The sequence below is a fragment of the Rhinolophus ferrumequinum genome, assembly GCF_004115265.2.
Source record: "Rhinolophus ferrumequinum isolate MPI-CBG mRhiFer1 chromosome 15 unlocalized genomic scaffold, mRhiFer1_v1.p scaffold_54_arrow_ctg1_1, whole genome shotgun sequence".
NCBI classification, from domain to species: Eukaryota; Metazoa; Chordata; class Mammalia; order Chiroptera; family Rhinolophidae; genus Rhinolophus; species Rhinolophus ferrumequinum.
Genome location: NW_022680357.1, coordinates 3,774,210 through 3,786,247, shown reverse-complemented (window position 1 = coordinate 3,786,247; position 12,038 = coordinate 3,774,210). Strand labels below are relative to the sequence as shown.

The 12,038-nt window shown below is 62.1% G+C and overlaps 1 protein-coding gene across 3 annotated transcripts; it reads right to left on the bottom strand.

Moving 5' to 3' along the window:
- Positions 1-711: 711 nt before the first annotated feature.
- On the bottom strand, positions 712-11,868 carry NHERF2 (NHERF family PDZ scaffold protein 2). 3 transcript variants are annotated; one of them, XM_033101849.1, is made up of 7 exons: positions 11,521-11,868; positions 8,772-8,972; positions 3,243-3,422; positions 2,821-2,974; positions 2,700-2,743; positions 2,028-2,090; positions 712-1,880 (listed from the first exon to the last, which is right to left on the bottom strand). In XM_033101849.1, the coding sequence occupies exons 1-7, from the start codon at positions 11,731-11,733 to the stop codon at positions 1,722-1,724; spliced, it is 1,014 nt and encodes a 337-aa protein (XP_032957740.1). In that variant the 5' UTR covers positions 11,734-11,868; the 3' UTR covers positions 712-1,721. The 3 variants fall into 3 exon arrangements, with proteins under 3 accessions (XP_032957740.1, XP_032957742.1, XP_032957741.1); XM_033101851.1 differs by lacking the exons at positions 8,772-8,972; positions 11,521-11,868 and adding exons at positions 4,181-4,305; positions 6,960-7,057; XM_033101850.1 differs by lacking the exons at positions 8,772-8,972; positions 11,521-11,868 and adding an exon at positions 6,053-6,338 and having other exon boundaries at positions 1,722-1,880.
- Positions 11,869-12,038: the final 170 nt, after the last annotated feature.

Sequence of the window (12,038 nt, the reverse complement as noted above, 5' to 3'; positions counted from 1 at the left end):
CATTGGCCTGTGTCACGTGTCTGAACAGGCTGCCTGGGAGGCCAGGCTAGGGACGTGACAATCTGGGCTGTGTAGTGGAGGGGTGGGGGGGCGCGGGAGTTCTGACAGAGGAGATGGATCGTGGGAGCCAGCTGCAGCCAGCTGCCAGGAAGCCCGCTGGGGATGCTGGAGGCCTGGGCCTCCTCCCTCCCCCAGCAGTTGGCTGAGGGCCTGGAAATACCCCTGTCCTGAACTTGTGCACCCTGCGCCTGGCCTCTGCTAGGAGGCTCCACCCCCAGTGCTTCGAGAGCCACCTGGCCTCCAAAGGAACACCTCCAGCCTGGGCACCACAGGGCTGGAGGACTGAACTTTGTGTACCTGCTGGGATGGGGGCGCGGGGAGGGCTGTGCCACAGCAGGGGTTGCCGGGGGCTCAGAAGTCTTCACAGGGGAGGTGGCAGCAAATGAGCTGGGCCTCACGAGGCAGAGGAGGTGGGCAAGGGCTTCAGAGTGTGCCAAAAAGGGTGAGAGGAAGGCAGGGCTCCAAGGGCAGGGGAAGAGGGAAGCAGGGCTTGGATGCCAGGTGGATGGATTCAGGGAGAGGAAGCTTAGGAGGCCTGGTTTCCAGCAGCTGAGACTTGGGGAAAGAGCTGCCAGCCTTCTGCCTTCCTGCCTGGGCCATAGCCCCCCACCCCCCAACTGTGGGCTCAGAAAGCACAGAGGCAGCCAAGGGTCTGAGGAAGGCCTGTTTATTCCAAGGGCGCGCATGCGCTATGGCTTACAGGGCAGACAGCAACATCGGTGGGATTTAGGACAGAGTTGGTAGAGTCTTCCGGGGGAGGGCTCCAGGCAGTGGCTGAGCCCAAAGCCTGCAGTCCCCGCTGGGGGACGTTCTCACACAGCCACATTCCCCAGGCCTGGGGGCTGTGGCACAGGATCAAGGGGCCTGTCCAGAGGCTACCCTCTTTAGAGGCAGGGGGTCCTCCATCCTCTGGCCCCTTAGAGAGCTCAGGCCCTTCATCTAGACTCCTGGTGTGGAGGGGCCACAGGGGGCCTGGCCTAAAGAACCGCCCCCCACCCATACACACACACACACACACCAGAAAGGGCAAAGATGGGGTAGGGGAAGCTCCTGGGCCACATCTGGCCTCCCTAGCCTCACCTGAAGCTCCCAGAAACACGGCCTGGGCCCTCCCCCCACTCTGTCCCAGGAAGTCCCTGAGACTCCTATCAGGGGTGGCTGCAGCTCAGGGGGAGGGGGTGGGGAGGAAATGGTTTGCAGAGAAAGGTTTGTTTTATTGCAATTATTTAGAGAGCACGTCCTTAGGGGGGCGGGGGCTCTGGTATTAAGTGGAAACATGTGCAGAGCTGGAGCTCTTTTTTGGAGAAAAAGCAAAACCACAAATTCCTTTAAGTCAGCAGGCCCAGGCAGAGAAGCAAAGGCCTGGCCCCGTGGGTCACCGCTGCCTCTCTTTCACATCTGGGGGGGCTCCTTCTCCCCCCTCTCTCTCATATCAGGGGCTCCCTCTCCCCAGTCTTGCTGCCACACTCCCCCAAACCCCACCAGTAGGGGAGCAGGTCAGGGACTCACTGGGGCGTGGATGGATTGGTTTCTGGGTGGTGGTGGGACACCACTGCTTCTGGGGCTGAGGATGCATCCCCTCCAGTCCACTGAGGTTTGGGGAGCTCTGGGCTGGGCCTGAGGGGCGAGGCCCAAGGTCCAGCAAACAGGCAGGGAGGGGCTCAGAAGTTGCTGAAAATCTCACGCTTCCGGTTCCAGTCCATCTGTGGCGCCCGCTTGTTGACCCGGGTGGCTCTTGCCTTCTCCTTGGCCTCGGCTGCTGTGGGGCTCAGGTGGAGGCCACTCTCCTGAAAGGGGTCTCGCTTCCAGGTGCTGCCATCCTGGGGGTGGGCAGGTGTCCAGAGTGAGCCCTAGGTCCAAGCCCCCAGACAGGCTTCCTGGAGGCAGTGGCCCCACTGCCCAGGTTGACAGCTCCACAGACACCCACCCCAAAGGCCTCTGGCCCCCCAATGTGTGAGCACAGCTACCTCATTGTTCTTGTCTAAGCCAGGCAGGTCGCTTCGGGATGAACACGCTGAGCCACCATTGAGCTGGGAAACCAAGGGCAAGGCATAGCTTCAGGGGTCCTGCCCAAGAGCCACTGGTGCGCGCGTGCGTACGTATACACACACACACACACCCCGCCCCCCCCCCAGAGCTGCATTTATTCCTTCGTTTGGCAGTGAGCATCAAGCCTCTAATACGCTCTAGGCCTGGCCTAGGCAGGATGCTGCACTCCTAGCAGTGAATAGGCAGGTGGCCCGGCCCTGGCCGGCTCACAAGAGGGAGAGGCAGTTTTGATGCATGAATCACCCACCTAAGCGAGTCACCTGGGGTGAAGCCAGGCACAGCTTCCGGAGAAGGGACCGAGGATGACTCCAGGTAGCCAGACAGTGCTGGGCAGAGGGAATGGTGCTGGGCAGCAGCCCTGAGGCTGGAGGTGCCTGCCCGCCCCATGGGGCTGGGGTGTGACTGACCCATGATAAGATTCACAGGGGACATTAAAGCTGGGAGTGATGGGGCCAGATTGGGTGTCAAAACCTCAAACATACAAGGACAGAGATCTCAGCGGGGGAGGGGTGCTCTCTGGCCTGGAGACCCTCAGGGGTACCCCTGTGGTCTCCCGGACCCACCCTGTCCACTTCCACCCGCCCTCTCACCTGGGCACGGCTGGTCCCGTTGGTGACTGGGGATGGCAGTGGACCTGTGGGGACAGTGTGACAATGGCTGTCCAGCTCCCTCACTCCATCCCACCCCCAGCCTCCCAGGGCAGCGGCCCACCTTCCACATGCTGCTCCGTGGGTGTGACCCGAAGCCGCTTGAAGTACTCGTCTGTTTCTGGGTCCACCACCAACAGCTGGGCCTCGTCTTCCCGCGCCTTGATGCTGGCAACTACCTCCGCATGGCGCAGCCCCTCCACGTTCTGCCCATTCACCTGCACCGGCAACACGGGGTCAGCACTGGCTGAGGGCAGGCCCCCACCAGCCCCCCGAGCTGCCTGGCCAGGTGTGGCATCAAATATTCATCAACGTTGTCACCAGCCGTGGCAGCAAGAGGAATGCCAGCTCAGGTTCCCAGCATCTCCCCTCCTCCCAGGGAGGACCTGGGGCCCAGACACACACTGGTGACATGGGCACAGACATGCAGATAAGGAACACAGGCACAGACACACATGGGCATCCCAAAGCCACGGTGACAAGTACCTCGATGAGTCGGTCCTGGGCTCGGAGGCCAGAGTGGGCGGCGGGTGAGCCTGGGTCCACGGAGCGGATGTACTGTCCTGGCCGGGACTTGTCACTGTGCAGGTTAAACCCATATCCCTGGGGGCCTTTTCGCAGGTGGCAGAGCCTAGGTCGCAGCTCCCTTGAGGGCCCATTGATATCCTGCAGGCACACGGGACTCGGGGTCAAGCTCCAGCTGTGATCTCCCACCGCCAGAGGCCACTGACACCACCCCCAAGGCCTCTGGCCCTCAGTGTGCAGCGCAGCGGGGGAGGCGGGTGGGAGGGAGCCCCAACCCCAAGCTAGGCATCAGCCCCAGCCCAGCGACGACCCCAGGTCTCAGAGACAAACACTGTGTGCCCATGCCCTGGGGGCCCACTAGACTGCCCATGACTGAGTTCCAGCTTTGACATCTTGGGCAAAGCCTCAGTTTCCAAACCCAAAAATGACTTCTGCTGGGGCCAGGGGCCTTACAGGGGTGTTGGGAAAATCAATAGGCTCAAAGACAGCACTGAGCACAGGCCAGAAAACAGGCAAGACGAGGTGCCAGTCACTGCGGTGTCCCCGGATGGCTGTCCCCGTGGGCCTGCCTGCAAGCGCGGCCCCCCCCACCCCACCCCACCACCTCCCTCTCTGAGTGTGGGGCTGGCAGAATTCTGGGCCTGGGCAGTTTTGTTTTCTCTCCCATAGGGCTAGTGGCAGTGCTGCTGTGTTTGCTTTCACATTCCAGAGCAAACTGGAGCCGCCCCCATCCCCACCCCCACCCAACCCAGAGACGCAGGGATGGGAGCTGGCTGGGGCAGGAGCCCAGTGAGGGCAGAGGGTGGGGCCTGCCCCTCCTGCCCTCCCTGCTGGGACAGAGAGACCCATGGTGCCCTGAGGGGCCCCCAAAAACACCCCAGGGTCCTGCCTCGCTTTACCTCTGGCATCCTGCAGTAGGGCTCTGGGCCAGGGAGCCGAGCCGGCAGGGGCCAGGCCCCAGGACCCTGCCCAGCTGGGGCCTGGGGTAGTGACCACGGTGCAGAGTGGCCAGCGGCTGCTGGTGCTCAATTAAACATGGCGGTGGCCGGAGTGAGCGAGCGGGCAGCAGCTCAGGTTTCCCAGGACGCTCGGGGCTCCAGGGCGAGAGCAGGTGAGAGTGTGCAGGGTGGGGGTGCTCACTGGGCCCCTCCCTTACCCTTTACCTCCCTTTGGGTGGCCGAGGGATCCTGGGCTAAGCTGAGGCTGGGGCGGGGGGCACTGAACAGAGGGCCCCTCGCCCCTCAGGGCATGACTTCAGGCCTTGGGCACCTGTCCCCCTATAGCCCAGGCCACCCTCCAGGGGGTCCTGGACCACTCCAGCCTCCAGGCCAGCAATCTGGTTCCAAGCCCCAGAACTGACTGCGAATGCTCTGGCCTGCCAGTTGGTGGCCACCTGGCTATGGGATAAAGCATGTCTTTCCTGGTGGAGCAGGTGCCTTGCCCCAAGCTCTGGGCCTTCCCACCTATCGGAAACACCCTCTGCCTGTCCAGCATGTGCCCCTCCTCTGGGACCCCTTTCCTGATCCTCAAAGCCTGCCCAGACACCCCCTGGGAACTCCCACTACAGGCCACCACCTGGCTCCATAACCCCAGGAACGCCAGGGACAGAACTGCTGCTCGTCGGTGCCCTAGGGTCTCAGCTGGACAACATGGTCTGAACTGGAGAGAGTAAGACCCCCAAATTCTCCAGAGCGCCACTGTACAGACCCATGCCTTCTCCTAGACACACACCTGGAGGTACAGGTGTGCGGCTCTGAGGTGGGCTCACACCTCCCCAGAGGGACCTCTCAGGTACAGGCTATCAGACCACAGGCCCCAGAAACTGGCCAGGATGGAGCAGAGCTAGGGCCAGGGCGGTCCATGGAAGCTGGACGTGTGATATCACTACAGCTGGCATGTGGATAAGGGCCCAGGTGGCAGAAGCACATCCCATGGTCATAGAGACCAGACATCCAAACATACGCTCACAAACACACTACACAGACACACACGGCAACCCACACATGTGAAAGGACGGCCCTGTGGCATAGGGCCCTGCAGCCTTTTCCCATGCCCTCCACAGTGACCTCCAGGACGGGTTCTCTCAAGGTCCCCAGATGGGAAGAGGATCTAGGGGGGTATCCGGGGCCATGAGGCCAGGCTGAAGTCACATCCGGGTTCACAACCATACTGGCCATCTCGGCCCCAACCCAGTACAACCGCCTCTCACCACATACGAGCCATGAGGTTACTCTCCCAACGTCTAGTTTAAATCCTTCTCTTTACAATAGACCGGGGTCCTTGAAGCACCAAATCTGGCACTAGACCTTCAAGCTGAGGGCTGCAATGCAGGGACCCTGCAGGGAGGCCAGGAAGGGAGAACCGGCAACCGTGGGTCTGGAGGGGCTGCAGGCAGGACAGTGCATTGCTCACATTCCTTGCTCCCTGCCCTGGCTCAGAACACTTCCTGTAGCTTCCAAGCCAGGCCCTCTGGCTCCCACGGCTCCCACGGCTCCCACGGCTCCCACAGCTCCCAGCAGAGCCGTCCCAGAGCCGGACAAGCCCTGGCCTCCCAGCCCTGCCTATGACCAAAGAGGCTGGCATGGGGGTACCCCGGGAGCCAGGCTATGCCCCCCCAGATGGTGACTCACCAGCCCTGGCAGAGAAAGGCCCCATTGTTGCTCAGGGTCCAGCCTGTCCCCGAGTCCCCTCTCCTGACCCTGGGGGTCACGGGCTCAGCTGACTGCTGGGGTCCTCACTGCCCACCCTGTTCCCACTCCACTCCACCTAACCTGTACAAGCCGCTTGGATGGGCTCCGCAGAGAGGCTCCTGGGGCCGGGGCAGGTGGTGTGGCATTCCCACAGCGGGCCATGGAGGTGGGACAGAAGTGGCAGACAGCAAGCATCCAGCTGGAGTCGCGGGAGCTCTCCTGCCAGCTCAGGCTGCCACCCCATTTATCCACCTCCCACTGCATCCCAGGCTCCCCAGGGACGGGTGGGGACATGGGGATTGAGTCATTTTTTGGGGAGCAGGGTGGTGACTGAGCCACCCTCCCCTGCTCAGGCTCCAGCCTGGCGCCCCCCCACCAGCTAGGTTTCCGTCCCAAGAAGGAAAGGAAGGAAGCTGCTGGGAGGCCCTGCCCTGCTCCCAGGACCCAGGGCTGGGAAGACACGGAGGCAAGGGAGGGGACCCTGGTCCCAGAATAGAAGACAGTCCCTTAGTAGCTCATGGGGCTTGGGGGGAGCAGGAGTCAAGAAGCCCCAGAAGCTCTATTGTAGGCATTGGGTCCTATGCCAAGCCGTCACCCCCTGTAGGACTTTGTCATCTCACTCACTCTCAGCCCCCAAAGGCCTCCAGAACCAGAGGGTGGGGACACAGGCTGGATGTGATGGGGAGGAGGGCCCAGAGTCTATCATCACCCCCATGGCCCTGGCACCTCTAGTGGCCCTTGCTCTGCTTGGGGACTGTCCCCTACCATCACTCTCAGGATCAGCTGCAGTGCAGCTGCAGCCACCCCAGCCCAGTCTGGCCCAGGGCTGAGTCACCACTGACAAGGCCCTCACAGCCCCACGGGAGGAACTGGCCACATCAGTGTCCTCCCCTGCCCCACCTTCCCTTCCCAGCCCTGGGACAGGAGGAAACTGAGGCTGAGAGAATGCAAGTGGCCCACAGTGCCCTGACTCCATCTCAGCCCTTACCTCCCAAGGGCACCAGGGTAGACTCTTCATCATGCCCCAAAGCAAACCGCACGCATCCCGCCTCAGTTTCTACTGTCCCCTTAGAGCACAGCCCTGCATGCAAGCGTCACCCTTGCAGGTTCCTTGGCAGCCCGTGAGTGGGCAGAAACTAAGCCTAATTTGTGGAGGTCAGCCAGGCCCAGCGCCTCCTTCCGACGCTCTGAGCTCAGCTGACTGAATGGCGGGTCTCTGGCTGGGAGGGACAGGGAGACCTTGTCGCCTGGGCCTCCCCTGACTTTCTGGGGTCCCTGTCCCCAGACCAACACCAACCACAGAGAAACCAACCAGTTGGGCTCCACTCTGTTCCTCTAAAAATATGCCCAGAGGAAGCCCCCTCCCAGGGCTTCCTGCAGCCCCAGAGCCTGAAATAGCGGAGGGGGAAGGTCCCACCCAAGGACAAGGTACCTCAGCCACCCCACCCTGAAGATAAGACCCGAGGGCAGATTTTTCCACAGGAAGGTAAACTTAGCCATTTGTGTCTAAATCAACAGACAAACGCCCGTGGGGAGGGGTGCTTCCTGGGGGGGCTAGAGGGGGGATGAGACGTCCAGAAAGGAGGGAGGCTCCCACCCTCAGGCTGGGGAGGGGGCCAGCCAGCCCATCATCCCAGGACTCCCTTGAAATCAAATCTGACCCTAACACCCCTACTCCGGCCTTCAGTGGCCCCAAGGCCAAGTGCAAACTCCAGGGCTTGGCACCATGGCCCTGAAACCCCCATGGCTCTCTCCCCTTGGGCCCCAGAGAACAAAAAGCACAGGCCTGTGCTGGGGCCGGCTTGCCCCCTGGAATGCAGTCTCCCTCAGGATGAGTCCCGCAGGGTCCAGGTCACAGGCACGAACAAGGCGGATGTCAGGGGCCCCCGCACACCCCGAAACTTCAGATCTCACACCTCCACTGGACCTAGGCCAGTGGTTCTCAAATTGGGATCTGGGGGAACCGCTAGGTTTGAATCCCCTAAAGGAATTTGTTTTTCTTTAAAAAACAAAAAAACAGGGAGACGATAGGAGAGACAATATGGGGCTTCCAGGAGGGAGGAACAAGCAGCTTCAGGCTCTTTCTCCTGACCTCCAGGTGCTGCCCAGGTAGGACCACCACCCAGGCCCAGCTACCTCGAAGGAGGTGGAACAGGCCCCCCAATCCTACCCCATTCTTTTCCAGCTCTTCTGGCCTGGAGGCGGGGCAGGGAGGAGAAGGTGCCCAAGTCATATAGACTTCGTGAAGAGGGCCCAGCTTATAGAGTCTCCTCCACTGCCCCCAAACTTGCACTGCCTTCAGAGGAGGGCCAGCCCCCTACCCCCACTGCAAGGCCTTCACAATACAAGCAGTCCCCTTACACAGGCAGACGGAGGCAGAGCCACAGACAGACAGACAGACAGACACGAGACAAGCACAGAGCTGGGCACACTCAGTCCCGAGATGTCCCAGCAGCCCCTCCCCAGGTTTCTCAGTCCCTAGGCCTGGAGGGTGGCTTGTCAGAGTGACCCTCCCTATATCAGGTGGCTCTGACGAGCGTCCTGGGGAATAGAGCCAGAGGCAGGGGACCGGGGGCCAGGGACCAGACAGCCATGATCCCACCAGCTTAGAACTTAGGCTGACTGCAGAAAGAGCAGAACCAAGAGGGTAGTCACCAAGGGCAGAGAAGGGCCCTGAGAGGCCAAAGAGACTAAAACGGAGACATGCAGAGGTGACCAGAAACGAAGACTGCTCTGAGCAGGCTGAGACGGTGGTTCTGGGAGAGGCGAGGGTAGTCCCCGTGGGCAGAAAGCACCATACCTTCTGGCCAGCCTCAGAGCCGAGGCTACCTGCATGTGTCCAGTCCGGCTTAGGCTCCCAGGGGTCGTGGGCAGGTGGAAGCCCGCGCTGGGCCATCTCCTGGGTGCAGGTCAGCCGCCGCCGCCGCAGTTCCTCATCCGTCTCCTTATCCACCACCAGCAGCTGAGTCTGCCCTTCCACAGCCTTGATCCTCTGCACCACCTGGGACGGGCAGGTGGCGGTGGGTCAGCGGCCAGCTCTCTGGGCAGCACATGGACAATGGCACCACCCAAAGCTGGCAGGGCTCGTGGGCAGGCAGCTGGCCTATCAAGGGGGGGTCGCTGGGCTGAGAGGCCCGCCAGCTCCGCCCCCCACCCCCGGGCTCCAGCCGCTCAGTCGCTCCTCTCCCGGGGCTCCAGACACTAGGGCTCAGGCTGTAAGGGCTGCAGGTTGGTCCCAGGGCCTCAGCCCAGCATCTTTTCCAGGAGGGGCAGGGAAGTTGGGTGAGGCAACCAGTGTGGAAGTGACAACGATGGCACATGGCTGAGCTTCAGGTTTCGGTGTGTCAGTGTGTATGCGTGTGTGCATGTGTATGTTTGCATGTGTGCAGGCATGCATCCACCTATTTCAGGGTCTTAGTCGATTGGAGGGAGAGAGGCGTCTCCCTGGGTGTCACGACCTGGGTGGGTCGGTGCCCATTTGTGTCCTTCTCAATGGTGGAGCATGGACATCTACACCCCTGACTCTAAGCCCCCTATTTGATCCGGACCATGGACCCACTCTGGCTGGACCTGCAGAGAGGGGAAGCCCTGGGTTCCTGTGGCAAGGCACCTACTCAGGCATCACACAGCACCCCATAAACAGGATTCACACCAAGCAGGTGGAGGTGGGGAGGGGCAGGTCCACCTGTGGGACAAGTGTGGCATGTGGCCATCTGTGTGTCTATGCAGGTGCCTATGACGTATCTAAAACATGTGGGTGACCATGGGGCATGCATGCCACGGTGCCCTGCAGGGAAAAGGAGAAAGTGCCCACCGGGCCTTGGGGTAGGAAGGGTAACACACTCACACCCACCCCAAGGCCTTGGGGAGGGTAGATGGAGTCCCCATCTGCTGCTTGGCAGAACTTGTCAACAGAGAGGAGGGTCTGAATCAGGCCCATCTTCCCGCAGCCCTGCTTTGTCCCTCCTCTCCCTGTGACTCTGAGAGTCGCAGCAGGGCCCCAGCAGCCTGCTCCTTCCTGACTGTGGGACCCAGACCAGTCACCTAACATCTCTAAGCATCGGTTTTTTTCATCTGTTAAGATGGGAGCTATAACTGCACACCCTCCCTCCTGGGGCAGTGGGAGGGTCCCACAGGCTCCTGTGTGTGAAGTTCTTAGACCAGCACCCGGAAGCCTGGGACAAGTAGGGGCAAGGGTGGCAATGAGTGTTAAACAGAGGACAGGTACCAGCTCTGCCAGCCCCTCCCTGTGACCTGTCAAGCCAAGCCCTCTGGCCCTGACCCCCACCCTCCTTCAGCAAACAGCTTTATCAGGTTGACATTCTGGGTGGGAGACAGAGGACAGCAGACAGATACAGAGATAGACAAGGGCCCAGGGTGAGAGCAGGAGGTCAGCTCCTGGCCCAGCCAAAAACCACTACACTAATCTCTAGGCCCCAAGAGCTGGCCACACCAACATATCATGGATGCAGAGGCACTGGGGGGACACAGAGGACCCTAAGCAGAGGAGTGGAGGAAGGCTAGACCCAACTCAGGTGAGTCTCCAGCCAGTGGGAGATGGACACCCCTAGGGGTCAGAACCTGTAGAGAGGAGACTCTGCCCTCCCTCTGGCCCTCATCTTCAGCTGTAGGAGGCTGGGGGCTGCGGCTGGTGGTGCCTGCAAGGCCAGCAGCCTCCGAGGAGAGACATGCGCTGCCCCCAGCAGTGACCCTGGCACCATCAGCCAGGGCACACACCAGAGTACTGGCTGCCAAAAACGCACTGATGACTCCACACATCCAGGTGCGCAGACATAAATATTTTCACACATACAACTCAGCTCATACACACTCATCCAGCACGCATGCGCTCATGCACACACACACAGCCCAGCTCATATACACATGTCCAGGTGTGCAGATCTGTCCACACACACAAACCCAGGGTGCAGACGTGTATATTCACACGCACACAGTCCAGCACACACACTCCCTGATGCAGGAACACACAGGTGTGCCCCTACTGTGACACCCTCCAGGCACACACAGGCAGATGTGTGCACACATGGGTGATCCCCAGAGGGACCTGCACACTCACACATATACCCAGTTTTGTACACACCCGCGTGTGTACACACATAGAAAAGCACCCAGGGTCTTCCCTTGCATGGAGAGCCCCCCGCCAAGGTGTCCCACACCTCCACACTTAGCACACTGAGGCCAGAACAAGCCTAAAGTGCGAGAGCCTGAGCCAAGCTAAGGAGCCGCAGTGCGGGCCCCTCCCTTCCAGGATCTCCCCCTCCGCGGTGCAGGACCGAGCTTCCTGAGGAGTGGGGGAGGCTAGGGAAAAGGCTGGCGGCCCCTGCCTCCGTGGCCATGTCCCCCACCACCCGGAGGGAGAGGCACGCAGGCCCTGGTGCGACCCCCCTCCTGGCCTCCAACAGGGAGCTGAGGCCTGGGCTCGGGCAGCGCCGGACGGGGTGGTCGTTGGCGCCACCCCGCGCGCGCGGGACAGGGTCGCGCTCCCGGGGAGGGCGTCCGGCGGGCCCCAGCGGGGCGCAGGCACCCACCTGGTGGTGCGTCTCGCCCTCCACGTTGACGCCGTTGACCTCGACCAGGCGGTCTCCGGCGCGCAGCGCGGCCGCCTCGGCTGGGGAGCCCGGCTCCACGCGCCGGATGAACTGCCCGCGGCGGCCCTTCTCGCCGTGCAGGTGGAAGCCGTAGCCCTGCTCGCCGCGCACCAGGTGGCACAGGCGCGGCCGCAGCGGCTCTGGCGCGGCCATGGCGCCGGCTGCCCACCCGCCGACCACGGACCGGCCACGGCGCTGACGGCCGTCCGGGGCAGGCAGGAGCGCTGGGCGGCGCGGAGGAGGCTGCGGAGGCGCTGGGGACCCGGCGGCGTCCTCGGTGGCTCCGGCTCGGCTCCCGTCGCCTCGGGCTCGGACCGGAGCTCCGGCTGCGGCACCGCCCCCGCGCCGCCCCTTCCCCGCCCCCTCAGTGCCCCGCCGCCCCCGCCTTGAGTCCAAGCCATCCTGGCCTTCCCCTGTCCCGGCGCCCTGCAAGCCCAAAGGGAGTCGGGGGAAGACTG

Excerpts from the sequence above, each read along its gene's own strand:
- NHERF2 (XM_033101849.1), bottom strand. The coding sequence starts at position 11,733 with ATGGCCGCGCCAGAGCCGCTGCGGCCGCGCCTGTGCCACCTGGTGCGC. Across the intron at positions 3,423-8,771 it reads GCTCTGAGGCTGGCCAGAAG|GATATCAATGGGCCCTCAAG; the intron begins GTATGGTGCTTT and ends GTGTGCCTGCAG. Across the intron at positions 2,975-3,242 it reads CCCAGGACCGACTCATCGAG|GTGAATGGGCAGAACGTGGA; the intron begins GTACTTGTCACC and ends TTGCCGGTGCAG.